The following is a 26,576-nucleotide window of genomic DNA, read 5'->3' as shown; positions in this document are numbered from 1 at the left end:
AGATGCGGAGTATGTTTAAAACCACCTTGTTATGTCAGGATGACTGTCACAGGAAGTACGGCGCTGCGATTCACATCTAGCAACCAACAAGAAAAATATCAAACTTCTACACCAGTCGAACCAACCTAATGGCGCCCTTACATATATAATTAGAGGCATGATGTTCTCCATGGAAACAAAATAAGGCTATGGTCTAATGGCAATTAATTTTGAACCTTTTGAACCTATCTTATATGTATACTACATGTACTCTGACTCCGAGAGCATTCTCCCACACCATAAGACATGTTATCAGAGTTAGAACTGCGAGGCAATCATATTTATTAGCAACCAATGTAAAAATAAAATTATTGATTGATGAATAGTGGACTGTTTATAACACTAACAGCATGGTACACCGGCTGTGGTAGACAGTTCAGATGATACAGGCCTATGGAGGCCTAAACATGGAAGCCATATCCGAAACCAATGGCGTAGCATAGTGTTTCGGAGTTTCGAGAAATTCTCGCCGTCCCGGTCCTCAGGTGAGTGACGCCCAGCCCAGTTGTGCTATTGTCCTCGCATTGACCAAAGCGAAGCACTCGGCCGGAAAATGTAAATTGTGTTGTTTAATTTGTTTTTACCTGTGGATTATTGTATAGTACACTCCACTGGTGTCAGCAGCTAATACAGTTCAGTCTGCATCATTCTTTACAGCAAGACCTATGTGGATGGAATATTAACTTTTTGGATAAACGTACACAGAAAATACATACAATGTCTGGGGTAAGAATTTTACTTTTGTCGATTGGGCACGAGGCGGACTTCTCTCATGGTACTCTGGGATTTAAACTGGCCACTGCTTTGCTCTTTTATCGATTTCGCTTGCATGCTTCTGTATACTTAAAGTGTACACACACATGACATACAGTCACAGACGCAATTTGATCCTACCATTTGATACGTAATCTTAACCTGAAACGGATATGTTCAAATGGTAGGTCATGAGATGAGATCATGAACCGCAATGACTGCATGTCGACGATCTTTGAGATGATGACTTTATTCTTTTTATTACTCAAGTGAATTCGGATGGTCACCAACATTGTATAGTCATCATCATTATAATAGCCTGTCAACACATCTATCACTACCATCATCATAACCACCAACCATAACTCACGGTTTGGCAGCTCCGCACCAACCATTTCTGGTTCAAAAGTATCAAACTAAAAGTATTTGCGCTGCCGTGCGATTGCATTGTTTAATATCCTACTTCTCACCGCTGGTATTCAGGAATCACTAAATGAATCAAAAGACAAGCTCTTGTAGGATGCATGTATTTATGATAATGGGCAGGTCTATCAGATATCGAATAAAATCACTGTCCCATCATGATAAATAGTTTGGAATCTCTGGGGCGTTATCTGTGATGATCTCGAGTGATGATTGTGATTCATAAAGGCACACATGGTTTCATGTTGTTGTTGACAGTGTTGGTCATGACTTGATCTATCAGAATGATTCTGATCATGATAAAATAATAGGGCAACAAGTTGGGTTAAACAATAAAATGTCTTCTCTACTGATGGTGAATTATGGTTTGCAAATATAGACGAAACAGTTATTAAGACAGAACCATTAACTCTATGAAATATCGCTCAAATATCTCCGTCTATCCGACGATGGTAGACCAACGCCCCAGAGCAAAGTCAACCAGTGTGTTTGACGACAAGAAATTAAATTGGAGTATGAATATTTTCAGTCTTTCTCTTCTTGAGTTCTTGTTTTAGTCTTCGACGTTCGCTCATATTATTTTCAACTTCGTTTAATTTAAAACTACTTCATAAAGGTATATAGCCTACATGTCGTTTCAATCAAACATTCCGATACGAGATGATGTGAAATATTCCTGGTTACTCTTATGTTTATTTGTGGCGGTGTACATCGCTCCTTCGAGTGCTACCAGATCGCACCATTCAACATCACCAGCCATTAAAATGCTGAGGTATTTCGGTCACACTGTGCATTTTACTGCCAATGCTCCGAAGATGCATTATAACTTTTTGTCACAATGCATTCCTAAGCTTCCAAAGCAAACTGTCTAGGTCATTTTTAGATGCATTCTCCAAAAAACAGTTCACAGAGCAAGTCCTATCATCTTACGCGATTTCATGATGCTCCTTCACTGAAGAGTAGGCGACATGAGAGCATTTTGATAGTGGTGGACAATTGTTGCAGGACAGTGCGATAGATGATATCATACCATCCGTGAGATATTTTTGTTCGGATTGTTCAGGAAATCTTTGTGAATGTTACGATCTGACCCAAATTGGTTACTTCACCACGTATCTGTCAGCTTTGTTCGGCTTGACCTCAACTTCTCAAAGTAAAAGCCGTAAATTTTCTTTACCAGTGGTCTGTTCAAATTGTCCTCAGGCTATAAAACAGAAGAGGTCCAACTCTGCTTACCTTGCACCAACTACCTTGGTATTATCATACCTCGAGACATCAACATACATTTTGAAAGCCTTAGTCAGCCACTGGGATTTCTCGGTAGGATCAGCCATATGTTTCAATTGTCATGTATGCATAGCATATGCAACAGGTGTGGTTGATCGATTTCATCCAGGATGATGAGAAAGTCATCCGGTTGTCCCTAATTGAACCACACAAACTACGTCCAGAGGCCAGCAAGATGGCCTAGCTATGGGGCGTTTGCCGGAAAATCGGCATAGGTTTGACCACAAAAACAATCAATTGGTTTAGCTTAAAAGCCAATGTATATCAGCCCGAAAACCACTGCGTCCATAAACCAGATAGCATTTGGTTTCTCTGCTCACGTCGCAACCCAGATAAGCATTGGTTGCTCTGTCCATAAGCCAGATAAGCATTGGTTTCTCTCTCCAAATGTCAGATATGCATTTGCTTCAAAAAGCATCGTGTTTGTGACCACAGCGACGCATGATTTGTGTCAACAAACCAAGAAATCAAATTGACATACCTGCTCTTTATTTGTATTTGGTATTAGTTGATGAATCATCAGTGATGGTGATTTACCAGTTGACTACATATTGATATACAGTGTATCTGGATAAAAGGCGTGGCACTAAAATAGTAAACGTTACCTATAATTGATCAGGCGGCTAGACTGTATGTTCATGAGTTGTCGTTCGTTACGAACAACCAAGTGCGTAACAGTAGTGCAAAGTATTGGCTTTCCAGGTTGGAGATGGAGAGACAATCCATATCAGGGTAGAGCAACTTGCCCAAGGTCACAAGGCGATGTGTAGTCCAGTGTCAGTTATATCGAGCCCACGATGTTGATCGAGTCCGACACGAAACCACTACCACGCCCCCCCCTCCCGCCCCGCAAAAATTCAGAGGTTGTGATATTTTTGGGCGCGTTCAATGCTATCTCAAATAACATTCGTGTTTTTTATTGATTATCAGCGGTTCTTCCATCATTGATTCTCAATCGAACACATTGATTTTGGTTTATCATTCTATTGAAATCATTACAGGAAAAGTGAATTGGGGTTGACATCATGAATGCATAGACTTTCGAAACACTCCTCGTAAAACACATGTATAATCAGAGTCTTTCAATATAAAAGACTCGGATGTAATTAACAGTCGCTGGCTATGTGCAATGCAACCACATTATGCATCACTACCCTCATGTTTGCCTTTGATTTCATACTTCAACTTTAAGAATTCTGTTAGTAACATTACGGATGATGAGGACCGACTATTTTACTTTTTTTATCAGTGGCACTTGATCCGCACCACCTATAGCATGTGCTCTCTAACTTAAGACATGTTGCTGTGGTAAGAGACAAGGATGCAAAGACCCCGAAGGGCCATGACACCGCTTTTAATGATGATGATGGCGAACATATCTTATATCTTTATAACATTTCGCCAAGTCAACAGTCAAACATTTGTCCAAAGAAACCAAAATAATGTTCTTGGCTCAAAGCCATTCCTTAACATGTAGGTACATTAAATTACATATTGCATGTCGCTTGAACGGCGGTATGAACATAGCATTCCTCATGCGGCATGAATGGGGTGGGTTGCAAGCTTCATGACAATTCATTGCATGGTATTTTTTGGAGGTCTGGAGGTGACAGCCAAATTGGGTTTTAGATATAATCATTTCATAACAAGACTGAACTAAAAATACAGCCTCGTCTGAATTTTGATTTGACAATATTCGACCTGATATCTTACCGAATCAACGCCGTCATCGCTCACGGCATTGCCCTCGCTCCTTCGGACTTTCATTGGTGATCTTTGATGGACGAAGCTATTTTTGTAGACTCGCGTACGGTGATGTGTCTCTTGACAATGCAATATATACTTTGATGTCCATAATCGAACTGTAATCGGCTCAGATATATCCTGATTGATTGAGATGTTATACGTAGGCTACATAACATGTATGGATATAGCATACAAGCGCAGGACACGGTCACAACTCGGGGACTGGGTGGAGATGGATGCGACATTCCTTGCGGACGTTGCGGAGTTGCGCCTGTGGTGATCTAGGGCATGCGGGAGACTGATCATCTCAACCTGCGACAAATTATGGATTATGTTATGAGACTTTAGTGGTTTCGTGTTTCAAGGTATCCAGCCGCACTCAGCCTTGAAAACATTTCCAATGTCCAAATGATGTTCACTTAATCGGGTAGATATTTGCATGTTTTCTGACGACTTACACGGACACTAGTTTCGACTATACCACTGATAAGGGATCGGCAAGTTCTTATCATTTGTTTGAGGTGGTAATGTATAAAGCAATGTATTTCATGAGTCGTTAATTTTCAAGCAGGCCGAACGAGAAAGGTGTCTCATATGGTATCATGCACGACGAGTAAACAGATTCGCCATACACCCATTTGATGAGAGAATTTGGCCAGGGTTTGTTGATCAAAGAAAGGAATTTGACAGATTTATGATTCCTGATTATTTCGTGAAGTTGTTGAAAGTTTACACAACCGAGAAGACTTTTAATTGGACTTCGTTGATAGTGTCAAAAGTCATTTGAAATTTCGTGAGCACACAAAATTTAGGCCAGAGGTCGAGTTTTCATGGTGCATGGCTTTTGAGAGCATGGAATAATGGACAACGGGATCTAGGTGGATGTGCTGACAAAGGAATGCAAAGGCCTGCCTGATAGATAAAATTGGGGGACATGTTCAACTGTCTGCTTTGAGATTCAAATTTGCTTTGGCGTATACTGGCACAAGATCTCGATCAGGGTAAACAGGATTCTTCTATAATGTGTGCGAAATAACAGGACATTTGAGGTCAACATCTGAGTTTGAAGGTTTAGGATTTGGATTAAAGGACTAATTAGACCCTGTCGTCTGCTAATATGGACAGTGAAAAGGAAAGGGAGAAGAAGGGCGATGGGAAAGGTAGGTTGGGAGTTGCCAAAATGTTAGTTCCGTAGTAATGATGCCCGTCCATGGCTGCGGCAAGAGTTGAGGAAAGGTTTACAGAGAAACGAACTTATTATAAGCACCTGGAATTAGTCTTACCAACTCATTCATAACTTAATGATTCTCGGAATAGTAATAAATGCAATAATCAACTTAATGTATGACCTGTTACGTGTAGCACGGCCTAATTAGCAACTCTAGATGAAAATATTTTTTCTTTGTTAGCTGATTAGCGGCTGCAAACTTGTGGAAAATACAATGTTGTGTCATTGTGCTTATGTACCACACGACTAGCCAGGGTTATGTAACACGAATCGATGATAACACATCAAATATAATACTTTGCATTGGGCTATTTCTGACACACATACCAAAGTCATAACGGATTTGTCGATTTTTAAGTCTTATAAAACGAGAAAAAAACTTGTCTTCGTAATTAAAAATGCCCAAAATGATCCTGCTGAACAGGACCCCGTGGCCCCAGTAAAATTTTACAACTTTTAAGTGTGTGCTCCCTAATCGTAGGACTGTGATTAGCTGATAATTTTGTGGTTCCGGTACGTACTGACCTCATCAGCAGTATACTGCTGAACTAACTACATGTACTGAGGTGCAGGTCCTCGAATAACAGGGCCAGTATCATGGAGGAAAAGCCCTGAAGCTCAGGATGACAGGCGCAGGTCACAAAAACGTCTCAATCACTAACTCCCATGTGTACCACCATCCTGAACCTCATGGTCTTATACCCGCTTTAAACGTACCCGGAAATGTACACAAAATCCGTCCTCTTTTTACGGAGAGTTACATCCGTAAACGTAAGGATCCTTGATAAGTCGCTGCTCTCAACCTCCCTATTGCCATGTTGATGAGAGCGACTTGTGGAACATACCATTAAATAGATGGCGATACCGAAGCTCTTCGGGAAAATACTTTATTAGAGAGGTTACGATTCCTAAACTTTTGTATATACGTACGTCACAAACTCCACCAAGAGGAATAAGGGTTTTTCGTTGGCGTATTTGTAACAATTTCCAACTAACTATCAAATACGTTCCGTTTTTATGAAATAGTATACTGTGGTGTAGTACTAGCAGCAATGTGGGTACAGCAACTAAACGTAAAGCTTCCATTCTTTTCAGAGAACCCAGGTACCATGCTTAAAACGATTCTGCAGGACTAGCTTTTTAGCCTCCTACTATATACTTATTTTAACCGCCCACGAAAATGTACCTTCTGTTACGCTGATAAGTTGGATTTGGTCTGCTGAACTCCCGATTATGTAACGTTTACTCGTCCCTCTTGATACCGAGACTGAGGCGTGAGGAAATTAAGGGAAATTGTACTATTTGGCAGGGGATATTCACTTTAAGATTTCACTTAATCAAATCTCATTTGTCTTTACAGATAAGATGCCCGCTGAACCATCGGCTGCCTTCAATGACGGTGCATTCGAGAGATTCCTGACGTCAGCCATAGCAACCATCCTAACTCTCATCTTCTCGTGGCAAATAATCATCGACATGGAACACCGCGCGGTAAAGAGACTGCAGGAGGGCAAAGGTCAAGACGACACGCTCTCTCATGACGATTACAGAAACAAGAAAAGGGCACGAAGCGAAGATATTACACGAAACGGTTTCAATGATGCTGCACTACTTCAGAAAGACGTTACACAACAAACTGAAGGTAAAAACCAAGACGATTTCGAAGATGACGTATTTCTTGGTAACTCAACTGTCCCCCAAAACAAATACAGGACTGGGCGTTGGAATAACCTTCACGAAAGCGAAGCAAATAATTTCGGTGATAGAAGTTTAAGTGACGGCGAAGCAGAGTTCTTGAAAGCTGTTGACAAGAACAACGAGTTGACTTTCGATGAGGAACTCAGTTCGATCCCTGCGCAGCTTCCCCTGATACAAGTGACACCTCCTATTGGTGGTATAAAGCGACCCCTAGAACCTTATCAGACGTATTTCGGGTCCGATTCCGACTCTGACGCGGACTGCGAGCTTATGCAGTACGATTCTAACAAGTTAAGTCCGCTGGATGACTTTTATATGGACTACGAAGACAGTAGTCCCAGTGGGTCAGACACCGAGGTTTTCTGCCGTCATGTTTTGGAGGCGATTTCGGAGGGTGACGAAGAAGAATATGAAAGCATTTCCGATTCCGATTCTGATGAAGACGAGGAACAGGTGGGAGACCATCAGGAGAAGTCCCGCAAATGTCACGATGACAGGGAAAACATTGGTCCTAATCCACGTGGGCGGGTTGCTGAGACAAAGCCGCGGCATTTGTTACCGGATCGAGCGCCATTTCGAAACCTACCAATGAATAAAGCGCATACGAACGAAAAGTTTTTAACTGGCGCTAATTCTACCAACGTGACACAAGAGGACTTGATGAATAATTCTGAAATGAGCCATAATCTGTCACAAATGAAGGCACCCCGCGCAGAAGAAGAAGAGGACCTTTTTGAAAATGCCATTTACATGAACAAAGATTTTGATATGAATGAATGTCCTGTTGAGAAACAGACCGGGACTCACAGCTTTATAACAGACTTCTCAAGGAACATACATAGAAGTACTCCCATTGAAGACACTTCGCGAAGTGGTGAGAAATCGCCAGGTAACAAAATCCATCTTGGTTGCCATAGTAACGTATCTTATGTTGACGCGGACGCGGAGATGAATATGTCTTCTCCATTTACGGATCCTCCTATTTCGCGGGCGGAATGCCCTGCTGATTTCAAGAGGGACCACGATGGTGAAAATGTCAGCGATATGAATGACTCAACTCGACCAGCCGGTCCATTAACAAGTTTCCACATTGGGCGGCACGACACGGAAGTTTCCAATGGCTCACCAGGTGGTTCCACAGATAATGCAATATCGATTGGTTCTAATCTGGTGAGTACTGGTTCAACACACACTAGCCAAGTGCATGTAGAGCGACTACTGGCGTGCACAGAAAGCCCCGGCTTGAACACTATACAGCCAAGTCCAAGTAGTAAGGATCATACGGGGATTATAAGCAGGAACTACTACTTAGACGTCAAGAAACCCTCAATGAATCGAATACGAGGCCAAGGGGTGGGCGAATCAGAGGATCTAAATCCGCCGCCATTTGTACAGGGAGGACGCGTAGGTGATCTGTACACGGACTCTGTTTTGTCAGATGGGACTCATGATATCCCGCGAGGATTTACTTTCGTTAGGTGTACGGATTACGAGGAGGACTATAAGGTAACCAGTACCCTTTTGTTTCAACCCCGTGACCCAGGGGTGAGACTGAATGTGTGTAATCCAAATGCAACAGAGGAGCGCCACCAGCCAAAGGTAATTGAAGTAGATGTCCATGACATCGGCGCAATTTTGAGTGACACAAGAAAAGCCAAGGCCGAGTTGTGTGGGGACACAGAGACTCGGGGCGAAACAGTTTGGGATGACTTGGGAAAATTTGATGAGGTGACGCCAGAGAGGACAGAAACTGTTCACAGTGCTCCGCTTAAGTTTGAGATTTATAACAGGCAACCAGAACTAACTGCTGAAAGTGCCCAACAAGCTGTTGATTTCGAACCCGTGATTCCTGAGTTGAGGGCGGCGCTAAACCGCCCTGTTAGTGATAACGAAAGTGACAATGACAGTAGCAGTACGACTACTGGCGACACCGCAATAGAGGTAATCAACCCAAAACTTCATGTTGTGAGGATAGGCAGCGTTGATAGCAATGGTACAGATGAGGATTACGTTGGGGATATTCTAGATGATACTCCTGCAAAGATGGACGACGAGAAAAGCTTAAATAGGGTCAAAAAACCTGAAATAGACGTCGATGAAGAGGAGCCGGTTTTTATCAACTTAGCAGAGACGGTGCATTCCCCGAGGTTCAAAACACGTCGAAAGTTCAAACCAAGAGAAGATTCAGGTCAACCTAGTGTTAGTCACAACAGTGCCAGGATCATACCCCCTTATCACAATGACAAAAGCAGTACAACAATAAAGAACGCTTACAATAAAGGTAAATATACCCCCGGGTCGGGTGTGCAAATACTGGGTGTGCCAGACCGTGAAGACGACCACAACGCAAGTTCGGGAGAGGAATCTGGGTCAAATTCTGATAGCAGTGGATCGTTCGATTGCGGTGGAGATTCGGACAAATCGCCGAGAGGTTTTGAGAAATCCGTCCCGAAACCTAAACTCGAAGCTCTAGGAGAGATTGAGGAAGAGATATCCAGTGAAAGTAGCGGGGAGGATACAACTGTGAATGATGTGAAAAGATCCAGGAATTCGGACACTTCTAGCACATCCAGTGGCTCCGATTCCTCCAGTGATTCTGACTCCTACGCGGACGCCGAGGAGAACAACCTGGTTGAAGGGGGCCGCCAGTCCATTGAAAATAGTTCGAACATTCCGCTAACACAAAGGAGCGGTTCTAGGGACACTGTAAATAGAACACTCGACGGACGATATGGCAGCGACACGATTGGCCCACAAAACAACACTAGACCTAAATACATAAACGAACATACACATTCTGAGGACACTGAACGAAAAGGAGGAATACATTTTGGTATAGGATTATCTGCAAATTTAGACCAAACGGATAATTCAAAACCTCCACAAGGAATCGCTGTAAGTACAAATAATTTCGAAAGCAGTACGTCTTCCAGTCATCTTGATAATAGGAATCATCCAAAAGAAGCCCGGGTAACACCACTCGAAACTGCAATAGCTCCTCCAAATTCTGGAGATTTCACTGCCCCAGATTTTTCTGCAGACGACCTCTGTGCCGAAACAGACGAGATGTATTTGAGGCGTAGTTCGGGTGGCAGTTATTCTACAGGCTCCGAGGAGTTGTTGGCCTATGGTAGGCGTCCGTCTCATGGCAGGAGCGAGTACGTCAGCCCACTGGTATCCTATACACCGCCAGCCCAGCCAAAATCTGAACCCAAGACTCCTAAGTACACCGAGACGGGTGTACAGACACTACGATCTTACAGGCAGCCAAATTCCTGCACGTTTAACCCTGAGAGATACTTCAGGCCAAGCGATGTAGATTCCATAACTTTTACCACCATGGTTGAACATCATGGTAGCAATGTTGTCGAAGAACACGAATATTCCGAGAAGGGGGCACAGATAACCTTTGATCCACTCTGGGACAGGGAGGACACCCAGCTTGTCGCATCCCAAGATGAGTTATCAGATGAATGCAATAAATCGTCAGATAGTATTGATGCTGACGCCTTCCATAGGCCGGTTGGTCCATCATCACCCGCAGGCATCCCTGGTGACCAGTCTCCAATCCATGCGCATATTTCACCGAAGTCAAGAACCAGTAGTTCAAGTTCGAGTGAATTTGATAATTTTGAGAAAGAAATAGAGATTACAGCTGAACAGACTGAAGAGAACTTCACTGCCAATGAGGAATTCACCGCTAATTTCAAAGCACCAATTTCGCTTGAGGAAGATTTCGACTTTGAGATCGCCCCAAAGGTCAAGGTCGACACAGGTGAAGAGGTCATGGTCAGCTCAGAGGCCAGGGTCAGCCCACGAGATGAGCAGATGAAGCCACCATCACCCCGTGATCAATCAGTGCAGCGTCCCCAAACCCCTCCATTGGTCACAGGCCCAAAGCGTAATACTCCGTCTGTATCAGTGGATATTGACATTGACAATGATGTTGAAGAGCCACTGGTTGCAGCCGAGGTAAAGGCGGTCGAATCGGCGCCCCCTGGTGGCGAGAGCTTCAACTTGACGAGCAACTTTGATGCTGATGATGAGGGTGGATCCGAGAGCGAGGCTGAGAATAAACCAAGCAGCAGTCTTTATAATACATTCAGCAAGCCAAGGGATACGACTGATGGGTCAACGGTCAAGCCAGAGAAGCCCAAAAAGCCATTGGGTTTAAAGAAACCAGATGTTAGCCCAAAGGAAACAGAAATGAGCCGAGAAAAGCCTAGGGTTAGCGCAAAGAAACCAGAGATATCACCCCCAAAGCCACCAACGTTTGCAAAGCCTGTAATAAAGAAACCGGTTACAAATGTTGACCACCCAGCTGAAGACAAGAAGGCTCGTCCTAAGAGTGAGACAGACAAAGACGAAAATGGTAGAAAAGAGTACAAGTCCATCCTTCAGAAACCAATTGCGGTCACCCCAAAGAACATTTCCCATCTTATTTCACTGCCAGATAAAATCGCCACAGTGGACAGATCTGAAATTAAAGAGGCCAGGCAGGAATACATGAAGAAGACTGCCGAACCTGGGAAAACCAATGAGGAAGAGAGAAAGGCCTTGTTGAGTCGATTGCTTGGAACAAGAGACTGGTCTGACAGGCCTAAGCCTATTCTGAAGAAACCCTCTCAAAGTTTCCGTGAGATTGACGATAGTAAGCGGGAAGCCCTGTCTCGATCATTGTCCAAGTCCAAGGAGAATAATGTTGGTGTCTTCAGCAAGGAAGACGTCAAAGATAGAATCAGTGCAGCTGTAGAGAGACAGAAACTGGAAGACAAGTCGAATTTCAAACGGACACCATTACGGGCGACTGTTGGTCCTATAGCCTGCAGCAAGTACAATGAAGAGATGCTGAAGCGAAAGGAGATGTCAAAATCGCAGACTTTACCATCTGGGTTTAGTTTTGGAAGCCCGCAGATTGAGAAAGAGGCATCAAAATCAACTGACAACATCTTAAGTGGCAGACCCAGTACATTGCCAAGAGCTTTTTCTGTAGTTCTGGTGAGGTCGCCGTCAATGACGTTACATCGGACTGCCAGCTCTTTCTTCTCTGATCGCAAGTCGTATACCAACCTTGTTGAAACGGACATAGACACGGGTGAAGTGACTGAAAAACCTCTTGTGATGGAGACTGACCTAGATGAAGTGCTTAGGATCAGGCAGGCGACCATGCCCCCAAAGTGTAGGAGTCTGCAGGATCTTTACAGCCAAGCCGGGTTGAAATCTATTGTCAAGGATGTTTATGATGATACTGGTACAAAGGAGAAGAAAACTTGGGAGAAAACACAGAGTTTAACAGCATTGACATCTCTATCAGTGTCAGTTTTCAAAGACGACGCTGATGACGAGGTATTCGGAGACTGTGACGAACCAGACGCTAAAGCTGATACCATTCAGAGAACGTCATCAGATCATCAGATGAGGATTACAAAGTCATTAACCAAACTCGACCTGCCTGATTGGTACTTCAAATGTCCTCCGAAGCCTGCAGAGGAGAAACCGGCTAGGGAATCAAAGGTTCCCAAGTTCCATATTGGCGAGAGTGAGATTGCTAACAGGTCAAGGACGTCGAGTATCAACAGCAGTTTCTCTCATGGTCGCCCTGTTGTCATATCAACACGTGTCACGATGCCAAGGACGTCACCAACGGCGCCTGACGACAAGGCTGGTTATGAGTTACCAAGCCAGAAGATAAAAAAGAAGCTCGAGGAATCCAGCGCATATAAACCAATCAAGTCCAGGATGGGCCCCATTGACGCTGTTTTGTCAAAGAGCAGGGAAGCCTTGGCAGAGAAAGAGTTGAAGCTTGCAGAGAGGAAGCGCATCACAGCTGAGTTCCAGAAGCAGAAGTGGGAACCTCCTGTCATAAAATCACCAAAGATCAAGCGAGTGTCACCAGCTGCAAAGGTTAGGGTCGAACCAGAGACTGGGGAGTTGGACCAAGAGAAGCAACAAGCTATTGATGCAATAGCTGACCTCCTTGTGGCTGACGAAGCCCCAGTGGCCATGACATTACCGCCTGCGGAACAGAGGTTTTCCTCAAATGTCAGTATGAGCATCAATTCAGCTAAACCGCCCCCAGTTCCAAAGGGGCACAACTCCAGCAGCGAATCTGAACTCTCCTTCCTGAACTCCAAAAATCATCCTAATATCCACAATAACCTCGATAGTCATTTCAAGCCAGTCCACACCGGCAGCAACAGCGATAATGACAGTTCGTTCAGCAGTATTAATCCACCGAATTTCGATAGGGCACTAGCGAGGTCCAGTCCAGATTTAACCAGAGAAAGCCCAGAACCCATACGGAAGTTCCAGGTAGAGACTGTGCATGTTGCTCCTGCACCACCGAAATCTTCGCTCAATCTTTCAGTGCCACCAGATGAAATTGAAAGTATTAGCAATATTGAGAGTATTGTTGAACTAGAACCGGAAATCCGAGTTGAAATGCCAACCTACCACGCAGCCGCACCCGTCCATATGTTTGATCCAAAACCTGTTTACCGTCCAGTGCAGATGAATGCAGTAGTCAAACCTATGCAAGAGCCTAAAAAAGTGAAGACGAAACCACCACCTCCAGTTCGTAAGAGTAGTCGAAAAGAAGGTGAGATATCGCCTCCACTTCGGACCAGCAGTACAAGACAAGCTGACAGATCGCCTCCACTTCGGACCAGCAGTACAAGACAAGCTGACACATCGCCTCCACTTCGGACCAGCAGTACAAGACAAGCTGACAGATCGCCTCCACTCCGGACCAGTAGTAGAAAGGAAGCTGAAAGACCAACCACATTGCCGATGCAACCACGATCGTCAGCCATGGAAAGGTTGATGCCACAGCGTCCAGCTCCAAGTAGACCAGAGATCAATGACAGTGCGGGTATAGCAGAAGTCAAGGTCGTGCCACAGCAGACCGCAGCTCGTCCACAGCATACTCCTCCAAATGCCCCTGCTCCAGTTTTCACAAAACCAGTCCAGCCCATTTATTACCAGCCCAACACAAGTAGAAGCTCAGAGAGTGATGCGTCAATCACTCAAGATATTTCACCAAGGTACCAAGCACCACCATCTTCTTCCGTCGCCATGGTTAAGCAAGCACCTTCTAGTCCACCAAAGGTAGAAAAGAAACAAGAGAAGAAAGAGTCCAAATTCTCGTTCAAGGGCTTCAAACCAATCGTCTCAAGGAAACCAGAAAAGTCCAAGAGCCCAGAGACGCCCAAGAGGCATACAGCAGAAGTAGTGAAAAAGCAGAGGCCTGTAGCAGCTAAACAGCAAGAGAACAAGGCAGCAGAGCCGACGAAGGCACCTCTGTCAATGTCACATCCAATGAACACTAGCATTGAGTCCCAGGAAACTCCATCATTCAGGCTGGCCAGAGCACCCGGGTCAAGGCAAAACAGTTATCGGGAATCTCCTGTGGATTACCAGGGACCAGCTTCCCCAAGGTCACCAAAGTCACCAACTGGTTCGTACAGAGATTCTGCGACGTATCCAAGGACGGAAGCAAACCAGAGAAACATTAGGCCAGAGGTTGAACTACGCAGACACCCGCAGTCGACTCGAACAACAGAGAGACCTTACACTGAGATTGGCCATCATCCGAACTGGCGACCAGCAGCAGCTGAGGATCTGAGGAGATCATTCCAAGGTCCCAAAGTTAATGCACCAAAAGCTGCCATAGAGACGGACTCTGATCTTTCACTGTACCTCTCACCGGAACCGTCTCCAAAGAAGACTCCAACAGAGACAGACCTTGATGCCATGGGAATTCGCCGATTACCAGCGCGAGCCATCATTGAGACAGACATTGATAGCGATCTGTACGACTCACCAATACGAAAGAAAGGCCATGGAAAACAGCAAGTCCTGGAGACGAATATTGATGATGATATTCCAAGCAGGAACTCCTCCTATAAAAATGGGGAATCGAGCAGAAATTCGTCTTTTAGCGACAGAGAACCAAACAGAAACACCTCAAGAGAGAGGGAACCTGCACCATCTTTGCCACCAAGGAGATACATTGGCTACCAAGCCGAGCCAGTACGTGACCCAGGTCACATCCCAGATATACCTCCAAGATGGGATACCTCACGGAACTACCCTGAGAAACAGAAAGACTATGGCCCAGCTCCTAATATACCGCCACGTAAAACCCCAACAATACCTCAACCAATCGAGACCGACATTGATGCTGACCTGAGCTTTTCTTCTGATGGGTCTCGCGGAAGAAACAGACAGCCAGCCTACAACAGTGCACCCGTTCAGAATAATGCCAGCTACTACCATAATGTCCCTGGCTCAAGGGACCCAAGTTACAACCAAGCACAAGTGCAGCCAAAGCGAGAAGATGCTTATCAAAAAGATAACCAGTTAAAACAACAAACGAGGTCAAATCAAGAACCACCTCGTAATAAAAGGCAGCAGCAGGTCCCACTCTATTACCAAAACCATCAGCAGAGTGATTTATTCAAAGTGCCACCCATACCACCTCGTGAGGTTACTAAAGACGTTCCTCCTCCTAGCATCCACAACGTTGACGAACTTTTCGAAACTGATGTAGACTTTAACTTAAATAGATTTGAAACTGTTGCAGTGGAAGGGGACACAGATAGTAACACACCTCATGGGACGCTGACCAGGTTTGGGCGGAGCCAAATGCCACAGCCTTCCACTCAACAGCCGAGAGCACAAGTTAAGTCAAACCACAGCTACGATTTTGATTTCGAAGCACCTTCAAACAGCTTTCCCCCAACGCTTGTGACAGCTTCCAATACAAGTTACACAACTTGTGCAGTAGCTGCACCCCGTCATGTGTTCAGTGTCAACGAATCTCGCCAAAGCCAGAACGTGCCCATGGAAACAGAAGAAGACATGTTGTTTGCCTTCGTTGTCAACAAGCAACCAAAAGAGATTGATTCAGACGTTGACATCTTGACCTCACCAAGGACGCAAGGTAACCGAGGAAGCTTGGAGTTTGGACCAGACAGTTTTCAGGCGTTGGGGAAGCGATCGGATTTGAAGGTGGACACAAATTCCTTTCGGTTTTCGAAGGAGGAGGAACAATTTAAATGCGAGGTTGGTTTCTCCGGCGCAACAGAGCAGGAAGCAACATTAGCAGAAGTCCTGGATGGTCTACTAGCGCTTCCACCTAGTCCGCAAGGGAGTGATGCAAGGGTTTCCAGCACAGACTCCCTTGATCGGGGAACACCAGATTCGATTCCAGATAACGCAAATGGATTTTTCGGACCAATATCGGAGAGTGGAGAGAATCTTCTCTCCCTGAGTAAACGGGGACAGAACATCGATGAGAATCGTGTTAAAGTCAAATGTCGGAATACGAACTGTGGGAAAGAGATGGTGCTAGCTCAGGCGAGGTGTTCGTACAAGACCTGCCACAGCTGTTACACGTATTACTGCTGCCGCCAATGTCGCATAAACGATTGGCCTAAACATAAAACCGCGTGTTCGTACAACAGAGTTGTGAGTATGTGCAAGCACGCCATCAAAACAATTTATAAAGATCCAAATATACTCTTTCAGATGTCTAAGAAAGCTAGGGCGGGGTATTTAGCATCCGGGCGCGGCTGTATACTTCTTGTTTTCCAAAACTTGTTCCAAGCAGAACAGTTCGTGAGGGAGGGGCAGGCTGCGCTGCGCTTAGAACCAGTCTACTGCTCTATGACTGAGTTGGAGGAATACTACGTCCTTGGGGAGTACGGAGATTCGGTGATGGACATGTGTGTGGATTACAGTCCGTATTTGAACTTTATCGTCAGTGTTGCAATAGTTATGAGCAAAGATACGCGAAGGAACTCTGGCCAGCCCAAAAAACGCGAAGGACCTGTGATTAAAAAGTGCGCGAAATTGTGTCTCAGCGCGAGTTTGTCCGAATCCGTAACGGTTTCAACAACTTCTGATCAGGGTGCTTTGATATTGACTGTCGGTACTAATTCAAATTCATACCTATCGCAACATGAAGCGCGGGATGAAAGCTTTGACAATGTTCAGCGAAAATTACGTCAGCGAGGTGTCTGCTTGCGTGAACAGTATCCGGATGTATTCAACCAACTTATCGCATACGTCAATGAAAATCAAGCATTTCCCCAAATAACAATTTATCCGTACGACGGTTCTACTGGAAGTACATTCATGTGCGTTATAAAACTCGAACAGGAACCGGTACAAACGGAACCTGTCTGTCAAATAACATTGGATACCTTTACGTGAGCGTATAAATTTTGCGTTGTTATGACGGTGACACGCCAGAATAGTTGCTATGGTAACAAAATGGCTGCCATCAAGGTAATCTGTACCATGAGAATCGTATCATGGTCTTGAACGCGGGGCCGATGTTTATTAATCTCATTAATCTGCATCGTGTATGCAACACTTGAAGAATTAATCATGTGATATCGCTCGAACGTTTCTACTGCGCACTCGTCTGACGTCATACCGTGAATGCAAATGAAACAAGCCGTCATGAATATGTAAATAAGACCAGAAAATATATGGAAATGGAAATAGTGTAGCCTAGATATAACTTTTAATCAAGATGTGAGGTCAAGGCTTAATTTGACTCAAGATTCACAACTTTTTATTGGATCATCTGATTTTAAGGATTTTATGGGATTAGGTCCAAAGGACCCGGCACTTGGGACTTAAAGATTCATATAAACAGGATTTTGTGTACTTTCTATGCTTTCAAAATATGGATTATTCAGTTCCTGACTCTGACCAGAGGATTGTGTATTATGTAAATAATTTGAGCTTGTCGTCATCAAATAGTGCAGCACATCATCGGATGTAGCAATTGCGTCATCGATTCTTGCTTCACTGACGGATTACATGAATAGTGAAGCACTTACATTTTTTGGATAACGATTCTGGTCATCAACATGGCCATAACATTTAAGAGGCGTCCATCCCATAATGGTGACGTCTTGCTCCTGGACATATTGGAATATACTGTGTTTAATTCAAGATTACATGCATATGAACATACTGTGCAAGGATTATATTTACTACTCTTTTGTCTCATCTTTGATTAAAGGGTTAAAAGTGTAGGCATGATATGGTGATCGACCTGTTTAGAATATCTCAGCTTTGAATAACAACATTCTCTGCCCTGGGTGAAAGAAAGTTTAATTGAGATAATATGGTCCTTTTCTTGAAATTCGTGAGGCTTCATGCAATTCTCCATAACCACGATAAACACTGAACCTTTCAATGCCTTCTGAGCAGAATAATGTCGAAGAAGGTTTAGTGTTGATTGAAACTATGTTGAGTCGCCTGCAATGCCAAGATCAGTTCCGAGTTATGGAGAGGTGCACGAAGCTCTCACAACTTCGTTTTATTGTTGATTTGTCGTTCCAGTTTGATATCCTGCCATTGCCGTGTAACGCGTTAAAGAATGAGTCTTCTTTTACTATCCGAAAACTGTCCATGATCGCCTTTAAAAAATTGTATATAGATTGATATTTCGGACACCCCTGTATTCAAATGCAATTCTCAATGAAATTAATCACATTCATCTTCTCTCAATTCATCGATATCAAGGCGTCACCAGTTTCTATTCAATTGGGCTTTACTCAATCTTAAAAGTGTTACACGGTAATTCAACTATACAATGTACGTTGTAAATTCCTGCCATTTCGAAATGTTTTGAGAATGTCAGATACAGTTGACGATTTGATAATTTCGTGTTTAACCCAATTTTGGTGATAAAACGCCCGAGATGAGGTCAAATTTGATCAGGGTTTTTGTGTCCATTGTTGATTTATGTTGTGAGGTGGGAAACAGTGATCAGAGTCTTTATGTGTCATATGAAAATGTCATTGCCATTTTGATAGTGTTTAATTGGGACAAATCTGCCATGGAATGAACAATACAAGAGGAGTTTTTATGCCATGTTATCTGAATATGATTGAACTAAACACATAATTCCAAAGCATGTAGACATCCCCGTCACGATTTGGACAACTAATGCCAACATTTCTTTTTATCTTCAAAGAACACATTTGGTCCACTTATACACTTCAGCATACATGCATATATGCACAGTTGGACACTCTCCAAATTCCTTTACTGATTTCTCTGCGGTTTATTTACCTTAAAACCTACTGTATAACATTACCTAAACCCCTTGACACAATCATGCAAGTATAATTGACCGCAATTCATTGCTCTTACAAATTCCACGCAGAAACAAAGAGAGGTACTCCTTCTTTTGGCCTGCTGAAGGTAGAGAGTGACCCCCTGTGATGATAATAAGGCCAAATAAGGACGTGCCCTTATCAGTCCAATAATCACATTTAATGGTGAATTTCTATCAACATCGCTGTCGACAGGCCCCAGGCATGCCCTGGTAAACTTTTTCAGTGTCTGCTCCAAAAGTAAATACACTCCACACAATGCATTTTAGTTTATCGATTTCGATATACCTAGTTAATGCACTGACTGATACTTCACTACATATATACCGCTGTAATGATATGCAGCGTACACCTTTGTCGGAAAATCATTAGAACACATGGTACACTAGACTCTATAAATGTAGAAATGCTTGTCGCACAACGAGTGGTGAAGTTGAGCAACTGCTGTCGCAATCCTGGAACAACTTCATTGTACTAGTATCAAAACCCAATACAGGCCAACAGGTTGTTTTCATTACTAAGGCTGTCAGATGAATCCCTTTAAAGCTAGGTTCGAAAAAAATCTTTCGGTACAAATGTATCAAGAGTTCTTATTTCACCATCCGAAGACAGTGACATATTTTTCACAGTCTTGGTGAATGACAAAGGCAAAACTACCAGGGCTGTGCAGAACATCCAATTTTGCAAACTCTAACCTTACGTCGTCGTCGTCGGGACGTCAACGTGCTGCATTTAAAGGAGGATTAGGTTTATTGTTCCAAATTCAAGCATTGTTTTCTTTTCTCTTTTAAAACAAGTAAACATTTCTATTTCGGCTGCTAAGATAGTTCTGTCTGCAGTCATTTGTGGTATGTACACCTGCTACGATTCCCAAGATTGTTATCATACTCCGTCATCATAACTGGCCTGGCAGTAAATAAAAGAGCATAAAATCATAAAATCAATTTTACGATATTTGACTTCTGACTGGCCATAATGATAAATTATATCGAAAACAGATGACATGGCATTGGGCGGAACAGACGCGCGGGTGGATTGGACACTAATGATTCAGTAATTTTGTAATGAACTTGTGGTTGTCAGATGATGTTCTAACTTGATACTCTTTACTCTTGTGTGTGTGAGTGTTGCAATTTTAGATTGTTGATTGTCAGTAAGCAGTTATTAGTCAAAATATCGGCCAGTTAAGTTTACGTGAAATGTCGATATCTCGGGAACTTCCGAGCAATTGATTTCCTCCAAATGTAACAAGAGTAAAATCTGTCAGGTTGATGAGAATTTGTAGCGCAAAATATGGCCAAATGTCAGTTTCGAGAACGTTCTACGGCAAATTTACATTCGATCGCTACCTCAAGTACCACTTAATGTCCCTCGACCAGTTGGGATATACATTTTACCAAACATCTATATTGAACGAAACTCGTGGTGAAGAAACAACTGGGCGTGAAAGCGCCCGTCAACTTGAGTTATAGGCGTGTTCTAATGCTCTTGAAAATGAATTATTCAAAAAACCGTGATACGTTTGAGTGTTGGAGTACTGAATAACCAACATGGAAAAAGCGAAATAACTTACATGAGACTTATCAATAATCGAGTTCGGCGTTTAGGGTAATGACATTTTTCACTATAAAATTTCAGGAAACCATTAGTCTTCGCCAATTGCAAGTTAACTTCATCTTCAAAATTACCTTTAGTGTAGCAACTGACATGCGTGACCATGTGACTGACAGTACCGACTAGTTCTTTGAGCTGGACGGAGCCCGTGTCAAACGGCAGATATTGCAGTGAAGGCAAATGCGTAATTACACGATTTACCGATCAAGTAGATGAAGTTTTACTGTTGCTAAGCTGGGATCAATCACCAGGTGCCAAGGTCAAGGTCACCTCAGCTGTAAATCAATTTGATTTGATCTAATATGTTGCTGGAGAAACAAGTTCTGCTATTTCTAACAACCAATATGAAACACTTCCTCATTTAATTTCTGATATAAAGTTCATAATTTGTAGAGCACTAACCTTCTGAAGCGGCGTTCCGAACGTCTTAAAAGTTGTTGAGATCTGCGTGATTGCATACCACATATAAAAAGCTCTCTGAAATTGATACGAAAAGACATTCAAATTTAGCTGTTATTTTTGAAAGTTTATTTCCTTGATCATATTCAGCCTCAGAAAGCTCCTTTGCTTTGCAGTGTGGAGATCTATGATACTTCAAATGAATTTTGAAAATGAAAGTATTTTGAAGCACGGACGTTTCAGCTGATGTAAGTGCTGGTGATTGAATAAAGCGAGTGCAAAATTCTCACTTCATTTTCATGCTGGCCAAGCAGCTTTGTACGATCCTATACCCAATCTATACCATCTGTGACAACACTCATCTTAGCGTTTCATCATATCACTATCCCTTTAAGCGGGACTAGTTTTACAGATGGAGAAATTATTACGGACACTTTTTTGCTCATGAATAACGTTTAATATCAAATATCGACTAAAAAATTAAAACAGTAATTATATCAGCACCATGTGATTTGATTGTGGGTTATCAGGAATAATTCTGAAAATTACCTCTCACTTGTAGAAGATAGTTGTTTAAATCATCTAGACCTTGTAATCTCTGACCGGAATTTGACATCAATTTGATATAAAATAAACACTTTCCATTTAATGTTGGATGACCTGAAAACATATAATATACACTGTGATGCAGTCGCTCTATTAACCATATCATATTCAACAGACCCTTTAATGTTTTCTTAATTGATTTAAAGAATAATTACATACGTACTTAAATTGACCACAAAAACCTCAGTGGTGGTTTACCAGGGTAAGAAAAACGATGCGCCACTCTCCCCAAAATGAAGATATATAACCTGGCATAAAAACGGCTCAAGCTACTTTAACAGGGGTTAATCAAAACAAAATAGCGAAATATCATATTGAGGAATTTTCATTCTTCCTGTCCCGAAAATACAACATGCATTCTCACACAACACCCCGATTTAGAATCGTCATTGTTCGGCAACATTGTCTCTCCGACAAAGAGTGGGATGGAAGCAATATGTTATTTATAATTTAGCCTAATCATACCTCTGAATCGTATGCATCTAGTGCTAGCAACCATGCTAGTTTTGGTTCAAGCATCAGTATGATACTGAAGCAGACCAAAACCCTGTTATTTCAAATGCATCTTTTGAAGTTATATAAGTAATAGGTTTTTGCGCAGACTGATCAATGTTTTGCCAAGTTTTTATGGTGTGACATCGTTATCAGATATGCTCAACATCCATTTATAAACTGTATCAGTTGGGACGGTTCCGGAATGTTCTTGGTACAGGACACAAAACCATGAAAACACTCACGATATTCAATCTGTATCTTTTTTGTACTTATGATGTAGCTCATATTTCATTCCATGGCAGGTTTGCAATCATTTCTATACGTTTGATACATGTGTTCGCAAAAATGTTCGAATCTAGTGTCCACAGCCTTTGGAGTCACCAGGCACAATTTTACAAGTGAAAGGTGGTCAAAGTTGTGATAGACTCTGGCCGATGTTCAAGTACTAGTAGTAGCAGTGTATGACACAGCTGCTAGTAGTAAATGCCAGTCAATATTTAATCCATCCTGCATAAACTAGACTCCTGAGGCTGTCCACAGTTGTCCTTAACTAAGTCTTCCTATGTAAATAGGAGGTACAAACATGAGTATTGTTTGAAACAACCCGTCCTGTTGTTGGTAATTATTTCATCTGTAAAAGTCTAGTGGATTTTGCCATTGTCTTTTAACTTTGTCCATCCCATGCAGGGGCCTTGGCTTCAGCCAGAAAAGTGTCACAGAAGCACGCCCACAGGGTTCTGCATTCAAGTTGTTATTTGCGATGACGTCCAAGTATAATTTGATGATGTTTATAAACAATATTAAATGACGTTTACAGAATATTTGGTAACATTCACAACTTATGAATTTGACTCCTGTAAACGGAGAAACGATGGTAAAGAGGTTTAACTCATACCCGGTAAAAAGATGTATTAATATAAGCGAAATTTACCATACTTTCTACTCCCTTTCTGATGAAAACAAATAACTTTTACAATTAACATTCACATTCGATTTTTAGCCATTTAATTTGTGCAATATCTTTTCGCACATTATTTTTCACCAGATCTATTTTCATTGTTTATTATGTAACACCTAACATTGATCTAATGATTATTGACTATTGTTTCACATGAAAATGAAAGTTTTTCTGAATTTATCACATTTTTTTCCTTATGACTACACAGGAACCAGATTCTCGACATTTTGTTCTGTGCACATGATGTAGATTCTGTATAAAAATCATGTACATTTCTCAATGCTACTTTCATCGCTTTCTAAACAGAGTCCTGCCAAATGCAGATTTTCAGTGTACATAATTATCATGTATATTTTAACTAAAATATATTGAATATGCCACTTTAAATTGATTTTTTCTTTCAATTTTTGACCACGGATGCAGAACTTGTCCAGATATATCTAACATAACAGTGTATAACAATACCATTGCAATGTTTCCATCCTCGCATTGTTCGGAAATGCTGAAAGATAAATTAACCACTTTTTCTGTGCTTTCACTTATTAAGAAGTCATGAGGCTCTCTTGCTGTCTGTTGCATGGAAACACTGAAATATGGGGAACATGCAACAAACCACATATGTGATACCGGTGCCTGGACCCCACTCCACAGCACATGTTCATTCTCACTATTGTCAAATGTGCCACTAATACATGTTAATAATCTGTCAATATTTAAAGAAGCCCACTCATAGGAACAAGATAACCAACATGAGTTTGCTGTTGAGTATGACCGTATTGTCCAGCTTAGTCCCCTAGTCTACCTCGTCTTCAAATCTCTCTCTAAAATTCAGTCTCATATTAATTTCACTTTTCTCTGATCCATTCAAAACCACGACTCTCAATGACCCAACATCCCGTCTAACACATCCTAAACCTCATGGTCTTATACACCCTTTAAATCTAGGGAATAAGATGGAAAAACCTTGGTGGTCAAGATGCACCCTATTACCTATACATTACAAACGGCACATCGAGAATGCTGGATGAATCCTGTCGGCTAATCCATCCACCACAACCGGATGCCACAATATAGGATTTTGGGAAAATTAATGCTGTCTGGTGTTCCTCAGCTTTATAATGACTGCCCCAATTAAATCGCTGCAGTTGTTCGTCAGCAATGGCACCATGGGTGTGCCCTTGAACTGAATAAAATGTCTCCGGTGCCCACATGAACGCGCGTATTTCAACCACAAAATCTCGGGGTTTCCTAAACCAAAACTTAAATAGATCACACCCAACAATGCAGAGATCACCATAGAAGGGTCAGAACATTTTATTTACAGGTTTATGTAGCGGCCCTCCTGGAAATTGCATAACTTTGTAAACGTTTCTTCTATGAAATGATGAACGCGTGTTGATGGGTGTGTCGTTTTTTGCACCAATTCCGCCGCCGCCGCAACTGCCTTACCAAGCGCCAGAGACAGTATTAAAGCGAGGTTGAGGTAGCACTTCGGGTGGCGTTGGAGAGGTGACGACAGGACCAATGTTCCTAGACCATTCAGTGTTCTCATAAGGCGCAATTCATTTCTCAGTGTTATACAGGAGACCCTCGAGAAGATTGACACTGGATAGGATCTATGAAGTGCGTGCAGACATAATCTCCATTTATACTGAAAACGAAATTGGAACCGGTTTTAATGTGGGTATATCAAACAATTATCGAAACATATCTTGTCACGGAGAAGCCCTCTTTAGTCAGAAATTGGAACGAGGTGCTTGACCAGTGACTATAAGCTGAACCACACGCTACAGAATTGAGGGTTAAATGATTGTATAAAGAAGGAGAAGGAATCCACAGAGAACCTCTTTGGATTTCTTGCTCTCCCTCTTCTGCCTGAACCCTTTACAATGTTTCGACCCCTTCCTGACTCTTGATTCAGTTGCCGCGCCTGTGGCTAGACATTCATCTTTAGTCCATGTTTGCAAAATGGATCATTTTCGTCGTCCGTATACATTTTTGACTTTACATTTAGTATTATTGCCGAAGTAACCTTGGCAGGCGAGGAATTTGTAATCTACTTCCATATCAACGATAACGTACTATTTAAGAACCTGGATACACTCTCCCGCTAATGGTCACAATATATAGCTTTCGATTTCTAATTAGGCTCATTATTGCTGAATGCCTAGGCCTGGAGCCGATTCACATTAGGCCACGGAAGAAAATACGTTTGCTTCTAGCTCAACAACAGCATGCAGAAACAATAATTGTCGACTATTCAGAGCTTGACTCAAGACAAAAATCGAAATAGATTCTTGTTGTTCAAAAGAAAGCTTTTTAAGTCACTGAATTGGAATTAATTTATGAATCCATATAAGCCTTATCACTATCAGTATACTGATCTTAATAGACATTTTTAGTTAACCCATCACAACCGCGATCATTTCGCAGCCAGAGATAAGTCACAACCACGAGGACAACTTATCCTACTCATGGATGAATTACAGCCGAGACAACGACGGGGCAATCGGACGGCGCCCCGCTTTTTAAACTTTATTCTGTAGCTGGTACATACATTCACTAATTGGCACCACACTGATTGTCACAGCCAAAGATAAGTCACGTCTTACAAGGACAGTTCCATAACAGACGAGTATCTGCTTGACACAAGGACGGGACGGAACCGACGTCGAGATCCCCCTGCGAAAAGGGGAAAATTATTATTTGAAATACCCTGCCTAGTATCTCCCACTGGTCTGATAATGTTTGAACTCGAACTCCATCTGGCACTATTGATTATTTCAAATATTCATAATATTACAAAGCTGATTAATAGTTTGTCATGAGGGCGTGACCTTCCTAAATTCATGCAATGGCATCATGGCATTCTCTCTGTACAAATTTCTATTTTGTGCCATAGTCTTACAGTGCATACGTTTTGTTAGCATTGTATGATTGTTATTCATATCAAACATAATTGGTAAATAATATGAATTTCTTTCACGTTTCGGATAAAACAAAAATGAAGCAATACCCTGGATATGGGTAATAATCCTAATTATTCTCGGGTGCAATTGCCTCCAATAATTTCTAAACAATCAACTTGTACCTGCGATGCCTTTTTGCTTTTCTACTCACGGCTAGTTTTCCATGAATCAATTACAATCATCTTCAGAAGGGAATTTTCCACAGCACTAGAAGGAAA

At 42.4% G+C, this 26,576-nt stretch overlaps 1 protein-coding gene across 2 annotated transcripts; it reads left to right on the top strand.

The window, feature by feature from the left end:
• The first annotated feature begins 427 nt into the window (after positions 1-427).
• On the top strand, positions 428-23,776 carry LOC135501498 (uncharacterized). 2 transcript variants are annotated; one of them, XM_064793645.1, is made up of 3 exons: positions 428-524; positions 697-765; positions 6,837-23,776. In XM_064793645.1, the coding sequence occupies exon 3, from the start codon at positions 6,842-6,844 to the stop codon at positions 17,390-17,392; it is 10,551 nt and encodes a 3,516-aa protein (XP_064649715.1). In that variant the 5' UTR covers positions 428-524; positions 697-765; positions 6,837-6,841; the 3' UTR covers positions 17,393-23,776. The 2 variants fall into 2 exon arrangements, with proteins under 2 accessions (XP_064649715.1, XP_064649714.1); XM_064793644.1 differs by lacking the exons at positions 428-524; positions 697-765 and adding an exon at positions 5,245-5,408.
• Positions 23,777-26,576: the final 2,800 nt, after the last annotated feature.

This window comes from Lineus longissimus, chromosome 17 (assembly GCF_910592395.1).
Source record: "Lineus longissimus chromosome 17, tnLinLong1.2, whole genome shotgun sequence".
Lineage (NCBI taxonomy): Eukaryota > Metazoa > Nemertea > Pilidiophora > Heteronemertea > Lineidae > Lineus > Lineus longissimus.
Note: the sequence above shows the minus strand (reverse complement) of the source record. Positions and strands in the feature narration are given on the sequence as shown.